General features: G+C 36.4%; 1 protein-coding gene across 1 annotated transcript in view; it reads left to right on the top strand.

The window, feature by feature from the left end:
• Positions 1-27,054, top strand: part of EYS (eyes shut homolog) — a 959,435-nt gene that overhangs the window by 729,558 nt on the left and 202,823 nt on the right. The window contains exon 38 of the mRNA XM_080584128.1: positions 15,749-15,978. Coding sequence (XP_080440254.1) covers positions 15,749-15,978 — 230 coding nt within the window. The remainder of the gene's footprint in view (positions 1-15,748; positions 15,979-27,054) is intronic.

A 27,054-nucleotide genomic window follows, 5' to 3' on the forward strand; every position in this document is an offset into this window, starting at 1 on the left:
AAAAGAGATTTTGAACATCTTTTTACAGTTTATATGATTTCAGCTCCTCCTTGGCAGAACATTTTTAATAACAATTGTTCAGTTCAGATCTAAAAATGATTAAACAATACAAATTTTAAAACCAGATTTTTTAAAGTCCTTTATATCACTGATATCCAAAAGATATCCGTTGTAGTGATAGGAATTGTGACCATCTAAATCAATGGTTTATATGTATATATATATGGACTTTACTTTTTCAAAGGTGTTTGGAATAAAATAAAACTCCTCTAAAATTGCTCAGACATTGCAGGTTTAATTATAAGGAAATACATAGTAAATTTTAGGAAATCACTTTTTTACGCAACTTCATATTTTGAGTTCTTGTTTAAACAGGCCAAACCCCCAAAGGAAGGACAATGTCCTGTAGAGTTCTTTTTGGTTAATGTAGACAAGCAACAATGATGTAAACTTCTGGAGCAAAATGGTAAATGTGATTGCTATGTGTGTGAATGAGAAAATAGGTGGACAATTTCATTTCTGCATACACCATTGACTGTGATATTGGTTGGATTCTATTTCATTATGTACTGGTGCCCACCAGAGAAGTACATAAGAACTAAAAAGGATAAAAAATATATTTCAAAAATTCTCAAAGAAATCAGTGATTTAAATAAAAAAAAAAGATACGCAGAAAATTACTTTAGGAATTCAGGCTGTTTTTATTCTAAAAGATGACTACGTTCATTATAGTGTACATGAGAGATAACACGTGTTTCATGAGGAGAAACACTGGACGCAGAGGTTTCTTTAGGTCAGCAGAGCCCAGCCTGGTAGAACCAATGGCTGAAAGCTGTAACCAAACCCTCTGAATGGATAATAAAACAAATAGCTGTAACCGCAATGGGGGCCATCATTCCTAGGTCCTCAAATCAAAAATATCAAATAACCTGATAAAATACTTAATTATTTCTTGAAATATATAATTATTGCTTACTGTAATGCATTCTTTTTTAAATGAGTCTGTGAATCAGAAAATATCTGTATTGGCTGATTAAGATATAAACAAGTTATTATCAACAGCTAATAAATGGGCTTCTCTGGGGAGCTGCTAAGCAAATTCTATTTTCTTTTTCTAGAGGGAATGGGGATTGTGTAAAGCTGTAATATTAAGTAATGCAATACTAGAAAGATACATCATCCTTCAAGGGACCTTGGTTCTAAAGTTAACAAAACAGTCTTATCCCTATAACTACTTGATTGAAGCAGAAAAACAAATATATTTACCAGTAAAAGAAACATTAATTCCCCTCCAAAATTCATATAAATATTTTATAATTACCTAATTTTGAAAAAAACTAAATTGATTATAAATAGTTTATGTTTTTATTTTCTGTATCTGTAACCTGCAGGACCATTTAATCATATCCTGTCTGACTCTTGCTTTGCAGTGCTGTGGATATACAGTGCATCAGTGCCCCCTGCAGCCTTGAAATATTACTATAACGTAAAATTTTGATCTTTGTTCAAGTAACTGTTCAGAAAAATAGCTCGACAGCTTTAAATCCTGTGGTATCCTTTCCTTTTCTCCTTCTTTCTTTAAAAGTGAAATCACAGCTCTTGGGTAGGGAGAGAATGTTTTAGAAATTTAACCTTAAAATATAGACAGATTTTTATAGGCATGTTCATTAGAAATAAAAATATCTTTCCTTTTTTTTTTTTTTTGAGGAACTAGTATATAAAAAGCAGAAACTAGAAGCATAAACAAATCGTAATATGCATGTAATTTTTTTCCATTTAATAGTTTACAAAAAGGAACCGTCTCTCAGAAGATCATATTCCACAACACACAGAATGTTCAGAGCATACTGAAATCCCTGTTTAGTCTGCGCAAACCTGCAGTAGGTATTCATGTACACTTTGGGCAATTCACACAAGATCACATGTATGATATAAAGATAAGCCTGGGTTTTGTGTCCTCTTCTTCAGCTCCTTCTCATATCCTTCTCAAGTTATTGGTAAATATATATAGAAACAATATTAGTTCTGCGTTTGAGGATTTCTTTTGAAGCTGTGAAGTTTACAGGAAGCAGTATTTTGTAGCAATAGTGGAAATCTTAGGTAATTTATTTATGTATGGGAAAATAGAAGGATTTCAGTTCCTAAAACCCAGAGCTGTTAAAATTGCAAGCACTGTCAAAAAGAGTATAAGCACATAAAGGAATTGATTTTTTTTTTAAAAAAGAGAGAGAAAGATAAACACAACAAAAGTCTGTCTCTGTGCTGTGCAAGAACGTATTAAGATGTACATGCTCCAGACCAGCTCTCTGAAGTCAGATTTCACCATTTGTCCTCTCTCCACGCACAGTAAAATAAGTCTGACAGAAGATGCTACACTACTTGTACCCATCCAAGGCCCTATTGACATAACAGTGTAACCTAGCACTTCTTAACCCTCAAAAACATTCCTTATTTAAATAACCAGATGTAATATGTAAGTTTTATGGCCGTAAGGAGCAATGCTGAAAGCCAAATGACATTAGCCTATTGAAAATGCGGTCATTTCTTAGAATTAACTGCCTAATATATTTCATTTACATTATAAAATTGAATAAGCATTGTATGAAAATGAAGGGAAGTGATTAGACTCTTGAATTTCTGGGCACTATAAACACAAGTGTGTACCGTTAACTGGCTCCAACCATTTACCAATTATTGAATCCATTTCATAACCCATTTCCTGTCCTTATTTCTTGTTTGGAAAATGCTATGCATTTTTTCCAGTGGTTCACACTGGTAACAAAGCTTCTCTGTCACAGTCGTGATAATGCTGTCATTTATTGCTCTAAATCTAGATTTTGCTAAACTGGAGTTCCTTTCTCTTGCTAATATTGAAGTCATATCCATCTTTTTGCTGTGACCTTAAATAGTTCAAAGGTTTAGAAAAGATCAGTTTAGTAAGCATTATTCTTTGCAGTAAAGGCTTGTGATTCATAACGAATGCTTTAGCATATGTTTTAAATATCTTAAAATGATTTGGGCTGTTTTTCTGTTATATAATCAAAACATACATGATTTTAAATGCGACATAGTGACCAGAAGTAGGAATTTGTCTCCACTCATCAAAGTTGATTTGTTCATTTCCATCTCCAGTCAATGGAGAAAGGCGGTCACCTATCTTCGAGTGGGATGAAATGGAGATGCCTCTCTCTGTGTAGATGTCTACTGAGGGAATCAAGATGATCTATTTATGCAAGCTCCTAAACTCTTAGGTAATTTTTGATGAAGTAAACTCTATCCTAAGAGTTTTATTGGCAGCTGAAATGTATTCAAGTATTTAGGAGGGAAAAGGCTATTTTAAAGGCTATTTAAGGTGACATTTTGATGCCTTGAAGAATATGGAAGGAAAAAGAGGCTGAACATGAGGTCATAAGTATTGAACTTGTTAATTACTGTTTTATTAATCCTTCTTTTCACTGCTGTCATTGTGATTGTTATAGTATTTTTTCATTCTCAAGTAAAGTGGGAATGCTCACTGCAGAAAAGCATTGTGGCCAAAATTCAAATAATTCTCCAATTACATGAAAGAAAAATATTCCATACTCCAGGATTTAACAACTTTCCCTTAGGAAAATCCCATTAATGTGAACATAACTTTTTTTAGTTTACCCTTACATTCATTCCATGTTTATGTGAGGAAGAAGGAAAAGACATCTACCTGCACTGCCTCTTACACTGGGATACTCTAAAATACGATGCTGGAAAAAAAGAAGGAAAGAAAAAAAAAGGGGGGGGGCTTAATTTGTTAACATTAATGGGCAGCAAATAATTGGGGGTGGGGGGAAAATGGGACACGAATATCCAAATCTGAACTTCTGAACTCTCAAACAGAAGCCTCCTACTTGCCAGCTGCAATCAGTATGAGGTGGTTGTAAATTGTGATAATGTCTGGACTGAACAAACAAACATGGCACATACTGAAACCTCAGTTAATAAAGAGGCATGAGATAAAAGAACCAATTAGGCAGCTGATCACGCATACACAGAGAGACTCTAGGTTGGGAAAAATGATGGGGAAAATGGTTCTGGAGAGTGCTGAAGTTCCTGAAAATAAGTAGTCTTGGAGAGAAGAAGAGGGCCAGGAAAGAAAGAGGTGAAGATCCTGGATAGAGGAAGGATTCTGGAAGTGGGGAAGATCCTGAAGTTCACAGAGGTACATGGAGATGAATACCAGGGGATATACAGAGACCATGGCCAAAACCACTCAAGACGAGTAACTGCAAACAGCAGCTAAGCACGAAATGACATGACTTTCCACCCAAGTTTCCTAGGTCAGCAGCAGCCTCCCTGCTGGGAAGGGAAATGGAGACCTAATGAATGTGATGGCGATGAGGGTAGTAAGGGAGCAAAGGAGTGTGTGAGATAATCACGTAGGGGAAAAGCCCTAATCTCATCAGTTATGAAGTACGCCCCCATATCCAGATCCACTGTGGATTGTTGTTTACTCTCTCACCTGTGACAGATGCATTACTGAACATAAAATCATTTTTTCATCATAGGAAAATACTACATAAAGGACTATAATTTTGTTTATATCTGATCTGTTACATTGTTAAATACTATTTAGGAAGCTTTTCAACAGTGTATTTTTTTACTTTATCTGTTAATACCATGCGGATTTTTGACCTGTCATATTTACACTATTCTTCCTTATGCACTGAATGGGAATGCAGCAATGTTTTAATTAAATGCCAGATTACTGATGAGTAAATGATGTTTGTATTTATGCATGCCAGCCATTCAGCACCATTAAGATATAATTAGAAATTAAATCTGGAAGAAAGGCTTAATAATACATAATAGTACTCTGCATTTTTAACTCATTCTGTTCTAATAATTTCTACATACCTGTCTCATCTTGCGTCTAGGCCAGCTCTCATGGTAATTTCAGCAGTTTGGTACAGAATGCCTTTTTATATTCCCATCCCTCTCCAGTCACACACTCTTTGAATAGCATAATACTTTCTAGCCAGCAATCTTAATTGATATTTATAAAGCAATGTAGGCCTCCCCTCGTTCTATTATGTAGGCAAGAATGATTGTCAGCACATGGGGAAACTAATACACAAAGAGATTAAGGACTCTATCTATGAAAATGACTTAGATGCCTAAGCTATTCTCATGTGACAATAGCTCAAAACAAAGTATGTACTCTCAAAACTGCGTTTTGTCTGTAAAGTAATTGGGGTGCACTGAAGTTCCAGCCTACCAATGTGCGAGTTTCTGTGCATTTCTGGAAGCACCTTGATTGTCATCAGAGTTCCCCTCCTTCCTGCTAGGATCTGAGAATGCCTCTACTTGTCCTTCACAAGTGTATCTCACAGGGGGCAAGATCTACTAGAAGAAATATAACTGACTTTGGTACATACCCGTTTTCCCTTCCTACTATGGTCGATGATAAGAGGGCTGTTCCAGTTTATCAGGGACTTGATCTCAGTTGTGTCCTCGGTCTGATGGAGTTATAAACTTAACAGTCCACTATCAGAAATGCTATAAATACTCCCCAAACCAGTCCCTTGGGCTGTTCTGTCTTGCATGGAGTGAGCGTTCATTGGGTTGAATGAATTGGGTTGAATAGGAAAAGTGTTTGAATATGGTTCCCCATCCATATGGTTAGAATATTCCTCTTGGATTTTTCCACTGTATCAATCATGTTTTAATATACCTTTTGAAACACCTTGTTTTCTTCCTGGTGAGGCAGGGCTCTAAGCATCTGGAGAACCTTCACTGTAGGCAAAAACCAGAGGTTTGACTACTACAGCTCTGAGAATTACAATTCAGAGGTCTTCCCTGAGTTAAATTATTAGATAAGAAATCACTTGCACATCCAGGATGTAGATGTGATTCAGCTTTATCCTTCACAGATACATCGTGCAACAGTAGTATGCCATAGGTAGATCTTCCATTTTGGAGTCTAGATTATCAGTGGCATCAGTGAACTGGAAGAAAGTGTATAACTCTTGAAGCTAGACAGAAGCTTTGATAAACAGTAGTGATTCTGTTCTGGAATTATGATACACTAGAAAGCTCTCACAGCTTCTCTGTTAGGGGAACTCAGTTTACCTTGTAAACTTTACTCAGCCATTTAGGACTGGGACAGAGAGGTTACATTCTAATTGCAGAGCCTCTTCAGAAGGAGAAGTACAGTGCCACGTTAAAAATAACATTTTCTGATCCGCTGAGAAAAGCATTGAAGAGGGAATGAAAATATTTATCTTGTTCAGAAGCAATACTTTCAAGAAGAAGAAAAAAAAGTTGCAAAAACCAACAGAAAGATATTGTATTTGGGCATTTTAAGTGCTGTGTTTTTTTTAAACAGCAGCTAAGAGATGAAATTGGGAAGAGGTTTTCTGTTACTGTTGACTGAATGTAGAACACAAAGCTGAAGTTCAGACAGATTTAAGGTTTGCTTAAACTTCAGAAAGTTTGAGATTTGCACATTGGTCCACTTAGTGCTGAGTGGTTTTGATTGCTCTCCTTTTTCTGAATTTAATGTTTGGATGGTAGAAAGTCAAAAGGGGCTTAAAAAGGAGGATGAGGAAGGCTACGAGACAGCAAAACCAAACCAAACCAAAGATCATTGTGAGCAATTGACAGATTCAATACTCACTTCTGCATGCAAGCCTTGACATTGTTCCAGGTGAAAGAACAAGGATTGGATTTGGTACAGAAATTCAGTTCTAGAAAAAATAGTATTTGTCATGTCCTAAACTTAGGACTTTTTTTTTTTTTTTTCGAATATCATCTAAGGAAGTCTCCCTCATCTGCGGAAGACTCACTTCAATACCTTGTTTCAGAAGGTTTTTGATATTACAGTTTCGACATAAAGTGTTGCTGCAAATTGTCTGTCACATTAATTTACATATTTATCTGTTTTGTGGCCTATGCAATCTACATGCCTTAAAGCAAACAGTATGGGAGTATCTCTGAGTACATGTATTTCCTTTTCCTCTTCTCCTCTTCCATCCCAGTTTCCATACCTGACTTTTCTTCCCGTATCTGACAATGCTATGCATACTGTGCATCCTGGTGTTTGATTTTTTCTTTGGATTTGCAAACCAAACCTTCATAAACTTCACTCTGTCAGTTAATTGCCTTTTCACGTTCTTGGCTGCATTGTACATCAAAAATATTATTTGTACTGCTAAGAGTTTGCACCGTTAAATGAGATGCTGTGTGTGCAAAAGCAGTTGCAAATGATGTTATACCAACTGAGAAGTTTTAAATGGAAAGCTGTAACTACAGTATCACTGAGTTCTGCTGCCAAATGTTGTGCCTGGTAGGAGGGAAAAGTTGGGCTCATAGCCTGGAACATACCTTGAGAATTGAATTTTTCAAAGATACATGCCTGATTATAAGTTCTCTTCATACTTTATTAGGAAAACAGACATCTAACGCTCCCAAATCAAACAAAAGCTGAGATTGGTGAGGAAATATGATTCAGATATAAACTGCTGAACAAAAATAATCCCTCTCAAGTAATCTCTTAAATTGTTTTCTCACCTTAACGTGATGAGCGATTTAAGTGATTTCTCCAGTAAGGTGAGTGTGCAGTTGTACTGTTCTCTGGATTCATGGAAATCAGTGAACTGTCATTTAAAGTACTATTCTTGACATGGTTGTGAACAGTGAAATAAACAGTCTGTAAAAAGTTTTGTTCGTTCTTGCAAATTACATGCAAGGTATTAGGTTTTTATTGCTGTTAAAGCTGACATTTCTCTGAAGTGCAGTTGTTTTCAGTTTCACAGGGTTTTGAAATTATATTCTACCATGCATGCTAATGCCCTTGAAAAATCTTTCTTTTGGCTCCAAAATCTAAAACATTTGCTTACAATAATATTCTGTCACAGCCCAGCCAAAATGGCATGTACACACATCTCCAAAATGAAAATTGCAAATAAAAGCAGTTGCTTCCCAGGACAAATTACTTTATTGACAAGCTAAAAATACAAACTTTCTTCTCACACTCATATCAGATAAGGCTAAATCCATTACTTCAGTAATAAAATGTTAAGTGCATAAGTACCAGAAGATACAGGCAGTGGAGATGTTATCATATCATTGGCACTCCCATGCCACTGCATGTCTCATCAACCTGCTTCATAGAAAAATGTCAGAGTGCTTCTGCAGACGTGGCTTCCATCAACCCGATAATGAATTACTTTGGGGACAAGTCTACTCTCTTTGCAGGTCTCAGTTTGAAGTCCATTTTACAGCTGCTAAAATCTTCCTTGATAAAACTAAATGAATAAATAAAAAATGAAATGTTTTTTCTTACATTTAGGTGGGATTTCTTGTGTTTCAGATTGTGTCCATTGCCCCATCTCCTTAGTGGCCACCACTAAGAAGACTCTGGCTGCATCATCTCCTCCACTCCTCCACCACAGCTATTTATTATTGATCCCCCTGAGCTTTCTCTTCTCCAGGCTGAACAGTCCCACCTTTCTCATCCCTTCATTGTCTTAGTGGCCCATCACTGGACTTGGTCTAGTAAGTCCAGTCTATGTCTCTGTTCTGCTGGGGAATGTAGAATTGGACACATCACTCTCACCAGCACTGAGGGGAAGGATCACCTCCCTCGTGTCACTGGCGATGTTCTTCCTAATGCAGCCAAGGAGGCTGTCAGCCTTCTTTGCCACAAGGCCACATAGCTGGCTCACGATCAGCTTGGTGTCCACCAGGACCCACAGCTCGTTTTCTGCCGAGCTGCTTTCCAGCCGGATGGATTGGTGCCTAGGGCTGTTCCTTCCCAGTTGGTGTCACTCCCTCACCAGCGGGGCCATTGCCAGAGCTGGAGCCAAAGCAAGGCTCCAGCAGCCACTGGTGGAGGGCCTGGACCAGCAAAACCCAGCTCAGGCCGTGGGCAGGCTGAGCCCCTGTACTGCCGGGACAGCACTCAGACATCGGGGGGCTTATACTGGTAAGGGTTCTACACACAGGGCAACAATTCCGTGTGACTTTCCTAAGCAATAACTGATTTAACTCATCGATGGGCTTCCATTAAAAGTCTGTCTAATTAGGCCACTGTTAGTTGTGTAGAGTACCAGGTTCTGATATACTTCTGGGTGTTTTTTGCTACAGGTTTTTCTGTTGGGAAGTAGAGTTTGGTGAATAACTGTGAGTCTGATCTTAAAAACCTATGATCCATAATCTGTTGTCAGATCCCTTTTTCATGTCTTTTCATATTTGATAGATAATGAGTAAATCAATATATTTGATACCTGCCACTGCAGTAAGTGTGACATGAAATAAATTACCTTTAATTTTCCAGTGATGACAGCTGTTTGAATTCAAAGTATGGTTATTTACGAGACATTTTGATCTTTTCTAAAGACTGTAGGTCTTTGTCTTTACAATGTTAAGAAGTATTTTTATGCCTGATATACTTTTAATCTTGTCGTTAGGCTCAGACTACTTGGAAATGCATCATGAGTGGTAATATAGCAGGTAGCAAATGAAAATAAATAACAGACAGCCTTAATGGAAATGTGATTGATGGTTTATATAAAGTTAAAATTGTACACAAGAAATCAAGGTAACAATCAAGAGTCTGACAGAAATGAGGAATTTGCATACTTTATAATCCCAGCATAAGAATCACTGGGTTTAGTCAGGCCTCTTTTTTTCCTTTAAACATTGTAACTGCTCCTGATTTTGTAATTTTTAGACTGTTTCTTCAGGGACTTTTTCATAAGCACAATTTTCAGTTTGCACAATTTTCAAGAATCTACAAATGTTTCCGAAATAGCAAGCTACTGGAGTATCCATATAACAAAATACACAAAGGCTTTATTTCCTTGCTTTGATCGGAACACAGGGATATTAATTTTGGGAAACAACAATATTATCTGGGCTATTCTTCAACTGTTTTACAAGTTCACCTATTTTCTCAGTTCACATATATGAGGCATGTTTTCCAAAATGGTTGGTGTACACAGTAACATCTCAAAGAAGTCTGCTTACAGTGAAGCAAAGCCAAGAACGCAAGGTGACATTTTTGTTAACATTTTCATCCACAACATCCCTAACTCCTTGCACTCTTAGCTTCAGCCCCTTTTTGAAAAGAGAATGAGAGCTCAGGGGAGTGGGGAGAACCGTCTGTGTGTGCTTTTGATTTAACAACAGAACATTAAGTATGATCCCTAAGTGCTATAGTATAGTCCTGCTATTCAGGTGATCGTATATCTCCCAAAGTGGTGAAGAATGTAATATTAAAAAAAAAAAAAAGCACTAACATCTATATTTAGACAAGCATTTCAAACTTACATGTACTCAGCTATGAAACACAAGGTTAGAGGCCTCTAAAACTCAGCTGTTTGAGCTCAACTGAAGACTAAAAACAATGTGTTGATGCTTGTAGCAAGTTACAAGATCTTTGTGTGCATCATTGACCTGAGAGGCAGCGACAGGCTGGGAAATTTAAGGGGAAAAAAGAAAAAAAAAGAAAAGAAGAAAAAAAAAGAAAATTGTGGCCTTGCATTGTAGTACCAGTGAATCAAGTTTTTCCTGATTTATTTTTATTGCACATTGTCAAAGCTTCTAACACCTCAATTACTAAATTCCTTTAAATACTTCCTGGTTCTTTATTCAAATAAATGTTTTAGTTAAACTGTGTTGAGTCGAGGTCATTACTAATTCATAGCAGCTTGAATGGATTGCGAGTGCAGCTGCAGATGTTTGCCCCATTGGCGAGCCCAGGCAAACTCTGCTCTGCTTTTGCAGTAAAAGAGCGAGCTGCAGGGAGCCTGGAAGCAGGGCTGGCACCATCTTGAAGCAAAACATACAGAACAACACTGCAAGGGCTGACACCCTGAGAAAAACTAGCAAATGAACCAGGGAAGAATCAACCTGCCAAGAAACTTTTCTTTATTTCTTCTCCACTGATTAGAATGTCAACCAAAAAATGAAGCTAGGCTGCGTTATTTGTGCTCATAAAATTTCATTCAAAATACACTCCCATGGTTCTATTTTCGAGAGAAATAGTAGCTTCTGTAGTTGGAAATCATTGCTTCCAATGCAAGAAAGCATGACTTGCAACACTCAGGCTGATACCCCTCTCATTTGGTATTTTACCCCTGACAATAGCTGTGACATAATTCAGAGGTAAATTTTGTAATGGTCATCTGTAGATTATATGCCATTAGAGCAATAGTTTTCTAATAGCTAGTAGTAAGTGCTTAAGTTTATGCCCATGTTCTTCCCAGAGTCTCAGTTAGTTTTTGCTGTGTTTTTATTTTTTTCCAAACAGAAATATTAACCCAAATTCCCAGTAATAGCTCCCCAAACAATTCTCCTGTAAATGTCTGATTCTTTATGTAAACCTGCTGGTAGTTCAGAGTTTCTCAAACGTTTAGTTTATTTTGGGGGAGGAAGTGATATATTTATTTTTTAATTCATATTCATGTATATATATATTATATATTATTATATATTTAATTTTTTAATTGATCATTGTGTGTATAAATATCTGAGGGGAAGGTGTCGAGAGGATGGAGCTGGTCTCTTCAGTTGTACCCAGCGAGAGGACGAGAGGCAACAGGCACAAATTAAAGCACAGGAGGTTCTCGCTCAATATGAGGGGGCACTTCTGTACTGTGAGGGTGACAGAGCACTGGGACAGGTTGCCCAGAGAGGTTGTGGAGTCTCCTTCTCTGGAGATATCCCAAACCCACCTGGATGCCACCCTGTGCAATGTGCTCTAGGTGATCCTGCTCAGCAGGGGGGTTGGACTAGATGATCTTCAGAGGGCGCTTCCAACCCCTCAGCCCTGCTGCGCTTCTGTGTAACCTCCGCAGGTGACTCAGCTGTTGTAATTTGCTGTGCTAGCTGGTAGAAGATAACAGACATGTCAGCGCACCCTTAATGCTGCTCTTAATGGACTGGCCCATATTCAGATCATGTTAGTTACTTCCCTTAGGAGAAGAGAATGGGTATAAACCCAGAAATTTCTTTGTTGTAATAGTATTCGTATAAATAGAAATATTGTAATTCTGTGAATGTAAATAGGAATAATCAGGAAATCACTTATTTTTCTTAGATTTCTGAGCCTCTTATCAGCAAGTCCCCAGTCTCCGATATCTCTTTAGTGTTTATTTTCAGTCTTGCTGTTATCTGCCATCTTTTTGGATGCCTTTCTGTCACCAAAAGTAGATGACTTAATTGCCTTGAAATCCCCGTATCCTCATTCCTAACAACCAGTGTGTGTGGTTTGGATTTCTTATGCTTTGCATTATGTCACTCTTTATTCAAGGTATTTCTGAACACTTGCTCATCTTTTTTTTTTTTTTCGATTATTTTTAATGAAGAGCTATCACCAAACCTCCTTCATAACTTTACTTTCTGTTTTTGTTTTGATAGAGCATAATGGCAAGGAGCAGAGACTTCTATGTGCTATACAATTTCCAAGCGTGCAATATAAAGATGGCATTCCTTAAAAAAATGCAGTAAGATATGAAAGTATAGTTAGGTGGCTAAAGAGAAATTTATGACCAAATGTCTTTGGGTATCTGAGTTCACATTTACAGCATCTGTGTAGGACATAAAGATGTATTAGAGCTGACTGTACTTAGTATAACCCAACATAGCCTTTTAATCTCCATAAAATGTGTTGTAAGTAGCATGACTGTGTGTTTCTGAAACTATTCTAGTTAGTCCTCTGCTTTCTGGTTATGCTTTAAACATGTCATTTGTGATTTGAAAGTTTTCTTTTTCATTTTCAATCCTTCACTCAGTTTTTTTCAACATTCTTTTGCCTGTTTGTATTAATGAAGTCCCATTAAGTTTCTGAGTGCAGTAAGGTACTCTACTGTCTGTAAATCCCACAAACTTTATAAATATCTAGAACCTTTCGTGCTGTTCATGAATGACTGATGGAGTGGGGCACTGGAAAAGAGTTTTAATAAAAAGCAGTTCTGGTTCTGATGAATTGCTGTGTCAAGCCAATGTAACTGACTAAACTTAGATGCAGTTTTACATCCTTCTGGAATATTGTGAAACAGGGTCGGTAGAAAACAGAAGGTAGAGGCAGTCACAAAGTCATTTTTCATTTTGGTAATGTATATTCTTTACCATTTATATCAAATTTTGTTTATCATTGATACGAATTCATGTCGATACTGTGCAATATCATACAGAATACTTACTTTTTGTAGGCAAGAGGTTAATGAAGCAGTCAGACTTGATAAAGAGTTTTGTACCTGTCACTCTTACCTCTCTGTAAGCCACATTTTAACACAAATGATAGGGAATAGTATAATAAGCTATTGTCTAAATTATGTTTAGGGACCAGTAAGGGATGGGAGGGATTCCTCAGCTTTAAGACAGTTGCTGGAAGGGAAAAGAATGTGCAGAAAATAGGAGAGAGATGCTAGGGCTGGCACAGGTACAAAGAAGGGCATCGTGAAGGCTTGGATCCCATAGCTAGAAGTGCTTTGTCTGTTAGTTACTGACCCTCATCCCCTTCCCTGCAGATCCATAAGGATCATATATTGCCAGAAACAGAACTTCCCACAGAGCTATACCTGGGGATTACCTTCTTTCTCCTGGAAGAACACAAGGGGTTCCCGCTTTAGAAGACAGTATTTATACAATATAAGGCCTTATTATAAACAGATCTTGCTTCCCAAATGCCTCCTTTTCTGTTCTGCATCTCGCTGCTCTCCAGCTACCTATGGCAGTCTTTCTCTCTGCTTCGGTATCCCCTTCTAGTGTTTCCTGTATCATGACTCTGCACATCTCTCCTACACTGTCATGTAAGCCTTGTGCCCCTATTATTCATTCCCTGGGCTCCGCTCCTTTCTCAGTTGCTGTCCCTTTCTCTGAGTCCTATTAGATATTTACTTTGTCCTGAGTGATTTCTATACTTTCTCCATCCAGCTGCCTTTCCTTCCTGCCTGCCTTGCAGCATATATCATTGTCTTCGTACAGGTTCTACATGTGCTCTATTGATGATTCAGAGAACTGCTTTTTCAATAAAGAGCTCTATACATGCCATATGTAATTAGACGTGTTATGTTCTATTTTTTCATAATATGATGAAGCTTGTTAGCACTTTATAAAACATGAATTCCAAAAAGTTAATCATTAAAATCAGTTTTCGGGTAGTCGTTACTGAACAGGATGTGTAAAAAATGTGGAAGAAAGATTTAAGAAGACGATGTCTGGAGTCCCATCACACCGCTCTCTCCCCATCTACCTTGCTTCTGCAGTCACACCCACTGCATCATCCCTTTCAAATACTTCTTTTTAAGACATACCCCAACTTCTACAATATGATGATGAAGCAGAAAATTTAACTGGTACAAGAGTGGGTGACAAGGAGTGAGAAAAGTGTGCAGCAAGGGCTGAGATACTATATTATTATTATTATTATTATTATTATAGATAGGTTTATAATACCATTTTCACCAAAATAAATAAGAATTTCACTGTTGATGTTTAATACATTCCCAGAAATGCTGACATCCCAGTGTGATGCTTATAAATCATTATAGGAAGTGTATATTCTCTATGTTCTTTTTTGGTCAAAACGTGACTGCCATTTCAGTTAAACCTAGTCTGCCTTTCTCTAATATAATTTTTTTGATGCAGCATTGAGACATAAGAGAAATATTCAGAAATCTGAAAATTGCCAATGAAGTAAGAACAGTAAGGTATTTTATTAGATTACATACGTGAAATCTGAAAATTCAAGTTATGTTCTGGAAAGAGCAGAACCTCTTGACCTTCATCAAATGAAGGAAGATCGTCTGTCTCTTACATAAAATTTAGTGATTATTTTTTTAATTGTGGAAGCATATTGGGTACCATATATTAATTAGCCATGAACCTTCTTGTGACTTTCATTCTTTTTGCTTTGCCCTTATAATAGTAATTTTATGTCACATACATAAATTGTTCTGGTTAGTAAATCAATAGCCTTAGATTTGACTGGTTTTAGTAAGCCACAAGTTTGGCGCTCTGGATGAAAACAGAAAGCAGTAATAAACAAAGCTGATAACTAGGACAAACAAGTGGCATTGCTAACTCATTTCTAGCCCTTGAGATAATAAAAATAACAACCTTGAGATAGGAAATAATTAAAAAGGAAGAAGCTGCTTAACATATTGGTCTAGTAGTTAATGTGAGAGCTCAAAAACTGAGAAGAGAAAGATAATGTCAGCTTGAACATTAAAATTTTGAGGGGGGAAGTGAAAAGAAAAATATTTCTCTTCTTGTTTCTCTCTCTTGTCCTCTCATGTATAGTCATTTATAACTAAATATAAAAGATAATGTATTGTTGCACTAAGGCACTTTTCTTCTGTATATATATGCTTAATCTACTTGTGTGGAAGTCTTGTCTTCTAGAATGGCTTTACAGGAATTGTGAACTTCAAGCAGTAAAATATTTAATAACAGAAGTCTGTATTTGCTTATCATTCCACTGTTGACATCCACCAAAAAGGAATTATGACAGCTTGTACAAAATGTGCTATATGTATGGAGGTTATTTCTTGCTCCTACACAGGGAAAAATACCATCATTTTCTTTTTGCTAGCTTTCAGGGTAAGGGCTTGATTTGGGATTTACTAATGCACTCGCATTTTCTTAAATATAGTCTGAATTTCAAAACAAATAATTACTGTTTTAACATGAAGCTGAAGTGTGGTGGCAAAAGCAGGTCTTGTGATGTTTTGTTTTCAAATTTGATATTTTGTCTTTGTCATTTCAGGACTCCTGTACCTACACATCTGCCAACAGCATTCCCTGTGGTTTCTTACGATATGCCAGAACTGCCTGAGCCTGTTGTGCCCTCTCCACGTTCCCCCGAATTGCCATCTGTGTGCCAGGAGGGTCTGTGCCGCAGCGGAGGGACCTGTCATCCCATCTCTCTGCCTACTGGGGCCACCTCATTTCAGTGTGACTGCCCACTGCACTTCACTGGTCGGTTCTGCGAAAAAGGTAGTTGTGGCTCATTCTTTCTATATTATTTGTGAAATGCATGTCTTATGTTCCTTTGGAACAAGAAAAGGGGAAGAGGTAATGATGATCATGTTTCTCTGCTTTCCATCTGAGTTGGTGGTGGTAACTCCAAAGTAGATTAGTTGAGGTATTTAGAGTAATTTTTTTTGGAGTGTTACATGGGTGGTATCAGAGTTGTTCACATTAGTAAGAGTTGCAGACTTGAGTTAACGAAAAAAAAAATGTTATTTGTGCAAAACATTATGCACAGCTTTGATGCATGGCACGCAACCTAGTATTTCTGGAAGAGAAGAAAGTTAATTTATGAAAATAAGGAAAATATTTCTTCAGAAGATATTTTTTCATTTTCTACAGATCGTTCTCTTTTTGCCACTGTATCTGATCCTTTGTTGAAAAATACTTTTTTTACTCTGCAGTACATTTATCATTCAATTGTATTACTACTCCTTACAGTGCACAGATTAATCAAATGAACATAATTTAATTAGAATTTAAATAAAAAGAAATCTTCGGACAATGTTTGTTTCCTTGTAAAAATCAGGGCTATAAAACAAACTAGATAATAACTGCTATGCTTTCTCTTTTGTAATCCTAATTATTTTGCATTACCACTTTTCAGAAAGTTGGTTTGGTTTTTTTTTGATAGATATTATAGCTGTCTTCAGAAGCTGTTTTAGCTTTTGAGTACAGTGGGTTATTAATGGTAGTGGATAATTCTCATAGTATTAAATGTCATCTCTGGTGTACAGGAAAAGAAAGAAATGTCTAGATTGTGATTATGTAACTGTAACATCCTCTTAATGAACTTCCCTGGGTATGAAATACAGACAACTGGAGCTAAAAATGCCCTTGCCAGACAGTACAGCTGAACTAATATCACCTAATATTACTGTGTGAAAGTAGTACGCTCACTATATGAGAAAAAATAAAAAATGAAAACCAATGACAGTCAGCTCAGAAAAATAATTGCAGTATGTAGCTGTAGATATCAGAGAATATTACACCTTTCAGGCTTTCCAAATTCTGTAATATATTAAATCATCCATATTCAGCTTTATCAATGTTAAAACTGAATTCTGAGAGTATCTTCTACACAGTTCATAAACCTGCAGTGTAAACCCAATACAACTACCTTAAGAGCAAATTAAAAGCAGAGGACTACCACAAGATGTTACCATTGTAACTAAATCTCTGATGATTAAGACCAAAGCATCCTACTTTAGACACAGTGGTAGCTATTCCATTCGGTAAAATCAGAATATAAACTTTAAAAAAAAATGTAGCAGGTAGCTCCTTTTGAGAATATAACCTCAGCTATATAATCATATAACCTTTTAATGGTTGTCTAGTTTCTGTGAGATATCTTTTTTTTTCTAAACTTGGAAGAGATGCCATTTGCTTTGCAGAAGCTTGCAGGCATGCTTGATGAACAGATTTGAGCAGCGATCCATTTTTCTGCAAAGGATGTGTTTTAATAGTTCTGGCACTGAAAGAAGAGCATTTATCTTCTTTTTTCCCATTGTATGGAGGAGACAAATTAAGGAGTTCCTCTTTTCACAGAGCTCTGCTTTTACTCTACACAGCCGCACCTTCAATACACTGAATAGCTCCCTGCCTCGTGCTTGGCACTCCCGGGTCAGCCCGGGCTGCGGTGTGTGACAGGCTTATTGGCAGCTCCCCGGGGCATCAGGTGCTGCCACGTTGTGTGCTCGTATAGATCAGGATCAGATTTGATGTATTCTCTGTTTAGTGGCTGAAAAGCAACTGTAGCATAATGTGATTTTATTTAGTCCTAAGGTTTCTACAAGACTGATAATTTAGTGTAAATGAGATGAGAAAATGCCCAGTCCTGTCATTATAATGCTTTGACGGTGAGGGTCCAGTTCTTCAAAAAGAGTGGGAAGAACTCATTATTGTGGAACGTAAGGGTATCCAGTGATCATTTTGTAATTATTTACTGTAGAAAAGGGAGAAAATAAACAATCAGGAATGCAATCCGGAAACTTAGTTCCAGTCAAGGAAATTTTCTTTTGACTCCGTAGCCATAGCCGTATCCAAGTGTTTCAATAATGCTATAGTTTATACATGTGTATTTCATACATACTAATCCTCCTAGTGATCTACCTTGTGTCTATCATTACCTAAAATCCAGAAGGAGAATATGTACTCATATGGCACAGTAACAGTCAACAAGGCACCTTACATACAGCGTCTTACATACAGGACCATGTATAGATATCTTGGCTGCATTAGAACCTGTGCATTTGTTTGTCTTATATCTGGTTTAAGATGCATCACTTCATTTCTCGGAAGAAACTGTATATTTCTGATGGCATATGAGACCATCTCCTAGAGTGAAAGCAAGTGAATGTCATTATCTCACTTACATGGTTCAATTTGGTAGTGTTACATTATATGCAATATTGCCTTTTCCTATTAGGTTGCTCCTTAACGAATAAACTACAGCAGCTAGTTCTGCCCTTGTGAGAAATACGTTGAAGTCAGAAGCATCATTATGGGTACATTAGGTATAAGCCAGGTTTCTTGTAGTGTTTTTACTCTGTTTAATCAGATACTTCTGAAATCTGTAATATGCTTAAATGGCAATTTTAAAAAGTAGAAATGTATTTCCATTTTTCTAACAAAATAGAAAATAATGTATATGAATCAGTGTATTTGCTAAAGTGAAATTGAAGATATCATTTCTGGATATATGCCAAAGTATAGAAAGTGAGTATTTAGTCTAAAGCATACATGTGAAAGAATCTGAAGCCTCAGTTCCCTTTAATACTACTTTCAATATTTTCCTTTTTTTTTTTTTTGTAACTGTAACTTACCAAAGTTGCCTGGAAATGAGAAGTTGCTACAAGCCTTATTTTAAAAACTCTAATTTAAAATGCAGTGTAGAAAATTTGTCACCAGTGTAAATTAATCTTTATTACTGAGTAGTCATGCAAAAGAAAGAAAGGATTGCGTAAATAGGGACTACAGTGAAGGATAACCCCAGACATCATGGCTAAATAGTATAATCTACCCTTTTCTTTTTCTTTCTGGATAAATAAGCTTTGACTTTAATATGCAGTGTGTATGTTCTTTCCTCCATGAAACAACTCTTTATTCGCTAAGCTGTTTTATCTGCTTCATCGTGATTTCCCTACACACGAGTGAAAGAAGCATAATGTTTCTGTTCTGACATGACGGCAGATGGTTGTCTATTACGGTAAAGTTCATAGTGGTAGGTTTAGAATATCACTGTCTTGCATGCACAAAGAAAGTATGTCTCTGACTGCTAATTATATGATTAACATTTTTAAAGTCTCCAAATTTTTTTAGTATTCTGTAAAAGTTTTATAAATTGTTCAATCAAAGAATATTTAAATGCCGTATGTTAAAACCAGGAAATCATCTGTTTAATTTGATATTTTGCCTGTGTATGTGCTGTACATTACTTAAAGGTCAACTCCTTTGGCAAAGCTGCAAAACCAGGAGCAAAGTGGGAGGCAGTTAAAGGCATTTATCTTTTACCGGTCCAACCTTGAGATTTTGCTGCATTTATTCCCTGAGACACACTTGTTGAATACCTGATTTATTGAGTAATAATGGTAATACAACCTTAAACATTAAAGATTTATTTTACTAGCAGCTCTTCTGTAATTTTTTCATAACTTAACATTTCTGACTTGCATTGTTGACTAATATCACTGAAGTCAGACTTATTTTTTCTTTGTTTTTGAAAATAAATGTAGTTGGTCCAGGTTCCATGAGGCAATGATTTCAATCACATTTAGTAGCATAGAATCTCATATCTGTAGTAGGTTGTAGATCTACTTATCTACTTATCTCCTCAATAATGTTTATACTGTGTATATGGGGTTTTAAACAAATCTTTAACTATTTGCAACATTAAAAAAAAAAAAAAGATGAGGAAATGGAAGTCATATACAGAAGTGCGTGTGAGGAAGGGCAGTTCTTCATGCTTGCTTTTCTCTCTACATTCAGGTCTCAGTCTGAGGTACCCAGCAAGAAAAACACAATGTTGTTAACCCATAGCCTCTCTTTTTCCAGAATTTAATTGCTGTTTTACCCATTTTCTCCTCCCTCAAAATGATTCCTAAACCTGAAGGACTCTGTGGGCAGAAAAAGTTAATGTGCTCAAGGACATGTACCAACTCTGACTACTAAAACATGTTTCCCAGCGAGGTTTTGGAGTCTCCCACATGAAGGATTTCAAAAGTCACCTGAACATGGTCCTGGGCAACCTGCTCCAGGTGGCCCTGCTTGCGCAGGAGGGTTTGATCTGGATGACCGCCAGAGGTCTGTTCCATCCTCACCTGTTCTGTGATTCTGTGAACTGCATATAATTAATTTGATGCCATAAACCAGAGCCAATGTCTAAACTTATATCTATTGATTTAATGCAAAACACATTTATTTGTGTATGTAAAACCAACGAAAAAAAATAGTAAGATCAAATGACAACATGAGTTTTAACTTCATCTTTGGAAAGCTTTTTAGAGTATGACTTTAAAAATTAAGAGCAAAGTAGAATAGAAAAACACAGAATTTAGCCAGAAGTTAAATAACATAGTGTGTTGTATATTGCATTGATACTCTAGTTGCCTTAAAAGCATGTTGTGTGTAGGAATTGGCTAGCCTTCCCCATGCAGTTTATTTAATATAATAAAATTCAACAGAAGTACTATTTTTGTGAGCAATGCAAAAAGGAGTTATCTAATTAGCTTTAATGCGCTCAGCACTTTCACTCATGAATATAATCTTGCGCTTTGAATACAGGACTACACAAACCTTGTAAAGTATAACTTGATAACAATACTTAGTATTTTTCTGCTTTGCATCTGTAAGTAATCACATGGTGATACAGTGGGGGAGCAAACAACACAAAGCTTTTTGTCACCTTCATGATTTCGACTTTGTAGTAAGAGATTTTATCAGAATTCAAATTGCAATTGAAAAGTAGTATTTCACATAGAAACTAAATTTTTCTATCTATTTATTTTATCTTCTCTGTAAATGTAATGGATCAAAATCTGATTTTATGTACTCCAATTACCAATTCCAGTGATGTAGGTGGAACATCCAGCTATCGCTTAACAAAGTGATGAGTTCACTCTGATAACCTGGGCCAGGCAAGTTTAATGAGCTGATCAATGAATCAGAGGATTCTCATGGCCAGAACAACTCCCAGATGTTCACACGGGAAACAAAGTTTAACAGGAAGCTCTATCTGCCTTTCCATCTTGCAGCATTTTGACTTTCTTCCTCCTTGTTCAACTGTTGGTCTCTTCTATTTTGCTTTCCTTGAGATAAGTCTGACTCTTCTATCACCAGGTTTATAGAATTATCCACTTCCTGAATACCCACCTGCTTTGGCCTTACCTTGCTCATCTGTTTCTTCTTAGAAATGAGGTTTCAAAGAGCTGTGGAATTCAACAGTCCACTTTAACAAGTGCAGTAGTATATGTGATGTGGCCAGGGCAAGAGGAAGATATATTCAGTGGATTTAATTTCAAAACCACTGAAATAAAGTACAGGAAGATAATATAAAAAATCGCGAGCTATAAGACAGTAAAAAGGAAAAAACAAACATATATCATCTCTAAGTATCATGACAACATGTATCTTTCATTTTATCTCTAAATGGCAGGAAAGTTGGTACATGTTTATCATTAAAATATGTACATACATCTAACTGAATTCCAGAATAGTTTCAACACAGATTATTTTTTTTCCACAGCTTTTCCTAAGGAAACTAGATCATTTAAACTATTTTCCTCTTTGAAGTAATTGGTATGAAGGAAATAGTGCACTTTAAATGAAGGAAAGTATTTGACAGTTCTGCAATTCAAAAAAAAAAAAAATCACCCATGCTGCCACTATTTAATTATTTTGCTCTTCAGGTACCCATCTTTATGTTTGAGAAAAAATTTTGAATTCTACTTCATAAGTTGCATGATGAGAGGGAATTTGTGTCAATAAAATAATTTTTTTTGTAACTGCAAAATTTTTTTATTGGTTGAAGTAATATTTAATTTCTGATTATTGGTTTATCTTTTAAATAGACATTTTATATAACTTACAAAATATATTAGCATATATATGATGTCAAACAAAGGCTTTTAGAAACCGGTATCTATGCATGGATGATATATAACTCTTCTGTATAACTACTGGTATATAAACTAATCACAATTTCTCAGTGAGGCTCAGGCTGTAACTTCTTGGCACATTCAGTCTTCTATTTGTGCTATATAGAAGCATTTTTCAAAGCAAATGGCTCTGGTTCTTGAGAAGAGAGAGGCCTTGGTTCTTGAGGGTAAACAATCAGTTTAGTCCACCATTGATTTTCCAAACTAGTTGACCGGCAGATTGTTTTCTGTTTTCGCAGTCCTACATATTAGCTTGGAGCTTCTCACTGTATGTGGTTAATACTCACGGTATGGTCTTGTCTTTCAAGTACATCCACCTACTTCTTCCTGAAAATAGCTCTCTTCCTAGAACCTTGTGTAATTGACTTGCCTGTCAGTCCTGGTGGTTGCCTGTTATAAAAGCAGATTTCATATATAAGGTAGATATAAGAAAGAAGCTTACTTTAACTTCTCTTTTTCACTGTTACTAGAAACTCTCATCAATTTCGTGTTGCAGCTCTATGTAGAAGCACAATGTGAAACAATTTCCTTCCTTATTAACACAGGATAGAGGGAATGAGCGTGCTCCAGATTCAGTGCAAAGGGAGCTTCCTTTGGGCTTCAGCAGAAGACAGAGAAGGAAAGCAGTTGTCCTTGTCAGAGTGGAGTTCCAGTGGGCTACGTTCTCTTATGCATGCTTCAGGTAGTTTTGTGAAGTATTGCAGCCACAAGAAGGGGAGTGAGGAAACGAAGCAGAACAGGCAGTTGACATCCGTAATACTGTCCAATACAGCATATGGGACCAATATCGTGTATCTGGGACCCTGCTCACTTCTCTGAAAAGTAGCAGGGCGTGACATACCATCACCTGATTTCAAATAATGTGGCCACAAGAGTTACTGATGATCCCAGGCATACCCACATTTGTATGCACAGATGTGCACACAACTGCAGTTAAAGGAGCTATTTTACATAGCAGTAGAGAATAAATATTTGATTTGCTGATATGAGACTGCAGATTTTGTGAGCAGAAACTTTTGAAAGCTCTTTCATTATTTTTCAAAGAAGCAGAGAAAAATAATAATGTTATGGAACTTCCTTATCAAATATTGAAGGATTAAATCCTTGTGCTTGTCCTCTTAACTGCTTTTCAAACTTAGAAGTCTTCCATTGATGATGTAGATTTGAGAAACCTGGATAAGCAGAAATAGTTTATGTGGTTTGTGCCAAGTATTGACACTGATATACAAGTGTCTTTTGAGTGAAGAATCAGTATGTTCTGTCAGTGTGAGCAGAATCTACAAGTCAAACTAAAAAGGATTTCCAATAAAAAGCAAAATTCTGAAGGTTATTTTAAATAATCATTTATGTCTGGGGAGTTGTAAATACCCCTGAAGCAGGATGAAATTTGTAGCTAAACTATTATATAAAATAAATAAATAGATTTAGACAGCTTCCCATTGATTTTATTTTGTAGTAACTTTTTAGCTTAGTAATTAAATTTACAACTTTTTTTTTTTTGTAAACAATCAAGTGTAAAAAACCAGCTATTTGTAAGCATAGCTATTTTAATAATAATTGCATGTATTCAGACATGATACGAAATTTCCCCATCCACGCTAGTCTCTTAAGGTCAAGTTTAATGTAAAGTTTAGATTCACTTGGACAAACTGCTGATCCATAGCTGGGAAATGATTCAGATATTTCATCCCTTGAGGGATCCATTTGAAGTTAGAGTCAGATTAATGTGATTTCAGTCAGTATTTGGAGTTAGGGTTTCACATTTTTTTGTATTATTGTAATTCTGTGTTAAGTAAGTCAGTGATACTCATCCTGGAACTCCTAACAGCAGACAAATTTTTGTCTGTAAGTACTGTCACCTTGATCACAGATTTTGGAAAGTGTCATTCTTTATTCTCTACTAAACATTACTGTCATTATGTAGGCTCTGTATCCTCACCACACCTCATTTCTATACTTTTTCTTCTGAAAAAACTTCAGACCAACAGAAGAAATGTAACCAGGAAAGGTGGATTTTTCCTTCCTGAAGTTCTGACAAAGCATTTTCTCTATTGTTACCTTTTATCTTCTTCCTACAATCTTCGGACTTTTTAGAAATCCCAGTTGCGCCATCATGCACGGAATTTGTATAGGTTTGAAAAATATCCAGTGAGAGGGGAACAAATCCATTCTTATATTAGCTGCACAGTCACCTGGACCTGCCTTGTGGTTCCTACATTTTCTTCCTTATTAGTTCATAAAATTACAGAGAATATAATATCCCCAATCTAATGCCATCTTATTTTATCAGTTACTACATATCAGGTTCATATTTGCTTAAGTGTTTTTTTAAATTGAACGAAAACAGGATTTTGAGGGAAGAGCAGCTGGGCTCACAAGTGGTAAAGCAATTTTGTACCAATCCTTCTTCTGCCCTTCTGAACTGTTTGGAAGAATTTTACCACCTCAGAAGCAAGTGTCAGTGTAACTGATCTTTAAGATAATTTAATATTACATTTTCATCCAATTTAGAAATCATGTCCTAGATCCAGTGTGTAAGCTTTACATATATTTAACTGTAAGAGTGTAAGAAATATGCGCGATTCACGAGCTTTGTGTTAAGGACTCTGGCATTCTGCTACATCAGATCCTGAACTGGGATCCATCCCATTCCTAGTTTGGTCACTTATGTAGCTCATCAGTTAAAAACAACCTGCATCTCAAACCCTTCCAGAGCCCTTTGTGACATTGTAAAGGATCACGGCAGTTTTCTATGATTACTGATTAGGACCAGATTAAAAGCTTGATTAAATGACAGCTTAAGACACACCTTAGTTTTATCTAGAGGAAAGGTAACAAGTGAAGAAGGAGCTTTTCAAGACAGGGAAATAATTCATCACAGCACCAACCAATTATAACAGCTGGTGTCCCAGTCTCTGTAAAACTATTTACCATTGCAATTGCCACTTAACCCAAAATCAGCATCTTCAGAACTCCTATAGGGTCTGGTATAGGAGTATTGGTATATATTTCATGAGTCTGTTCTAGGAAAATACATTATGAAGTCTGTTGGATGCTAATAGCTTTGAAAGATGACTGTGAAAACAGTTAAGAATTGTGATAGAAATATTAGAAAGAGCCGTCAGTTTGCAAGTATGTTCTCCATTCTGCTTTCACATCCACTCACATCTAGTCATGAGCTATTTAAAATAATTGTTTTTAGGCATTGCACAAAGATTTTTTTTTCATTTGGATATTATTAGAAATGAGATAGCTGTAGCATTTAGATATAAAGGCTTGCATGCATAGGGACTTTTAAAGAAGTTATTCTTTTATTTCTGGGAAAAAAACAGTGGATAAAAAAAGTAGACAACTCTTTCTCTCCTCATGTAAATCAGACCTATGAAATTTTGACATTTTTAGCATTAGGCATCTAAATCACTTTCTTTAACATGGATGAATGTTTTCTTGTAATAGTAATCTGTAGGAGAATTGAAACAATTTGATAACAAACACCATTTTAAACAAGAACAGATAACAGAAAATGAAATAATGATGAGCTTAGAATTTGTGGGGAACAAGCTTTCTTCGCTTCATTTTCCGCTTGAAAATATTAGTATAAAAATTGATTGTTTCTAAAGCCTGTAACCTATTCAGCTGCTAATCTTCCAGCTCCTTCAAGTCATTTTTCATTCAAAGATAACCATTGTTGCACAGGTGACAAATGTGTGGGTTTTTTTCTTCTTTCTCCATTTATGGCATTTGCTGGAAACACCTTCTTTCAGTAATGCCTCAGTTGCTGCCATTTGTTCTGTTTGTGCTAATTTGCTGATAATCAAGTCATCTGCAGAAATGTTATGTGTCTCCCCAGGCAGGATGGCAATGCAACGGCAGTCTGATTTTCTGAGCCTGGCTCACTTGCATTCTTCCACGGGAAACGCCATGTACTAAAGCGGGCAAAGTATTAAATAATCTCCTTGAGCTTTATTACATAGCCTCTAAGGAAGAGACATAGAAGACTGGGTTTGGTTTTATAGCACAAAATAAACAGTAGTTAGTTAGGTTTTTTACCATTGAAGTCACCTCTGTTACTGAGGTGGGGTAACTGCCTAGGGTTGTAGTGCCTTGACAGTTTGATCTCGAGAGTGCTGCAATTAAAAACAGAGGGGCTGTTTCATTTCTGGATACTAAGGTGTGCAACTTCTAGAAAGAATGTCTGACATTTGCCTTTTCATGCATCTTCATGGAACTTTGGTGCTTGTGTTTATATAAAACTTTAAACTATTATTGTTTTAGGGGGAAGAAGATTTACAATGTAAATATTACAATGTCACTGCTTTGATGCTCCTCAAAATAGAAAACTTCCCTTTGAGGACAAGAAGACAGCTTCACTTGAATAATATAAAATGTCAGTTTTTCTTCTGGCCATTGAAGTGTTTCGTTTTGTTTTGCTTTTTAACATTTTTGTAATTACATAAATAAAATATGCAAGTCCTTATATATCAAAAATATTTTAGCTACTAGGAAAGTTGTGGTTAAAAATGTGGATTTCCTAGTAGCACAATAAAGTATATTCTACAAATGCGTAGATCAGTTCTGTGCAGAATGTGTAGCATGTTTTAAAGCCTGTGACTGTGTCTGCTTCAGTGGAATTAGGGAAAATGCTGAATACACCATCAAGTAGAGCAAAGGGTTGAGACATTGCCCGAAGAGAAATCCAAGCCCCTGTTAGTTTCCAGCTCTCTGTTAGATTCAGGTTTTAGGCATGAAATTGCACAAGTGAAAACAATTTTCCTAAGTGAACCCTAGTGCCCTGTACCAAGGATTTTCTTCTGTAATGAATTCTTTAGCCTGGGAGCCTGGAAGCCTGTAACAAACAAAATAAAACCACTGCATTGTAAACAAATAA

The sequence above is a fragment of the Anser brachyrhynchus genome, assembly GCF_964034855.1.
Source record: "Anser brachyrhynchus genome assembly, chromosome: 3".
In the NCBI taxonomy this organism is placed as follows: Eukaryota; Metazoa; Chordata; class Aves; order Anseriformes; family Anatidae; genus Anser; species Anser brachyrhynchus.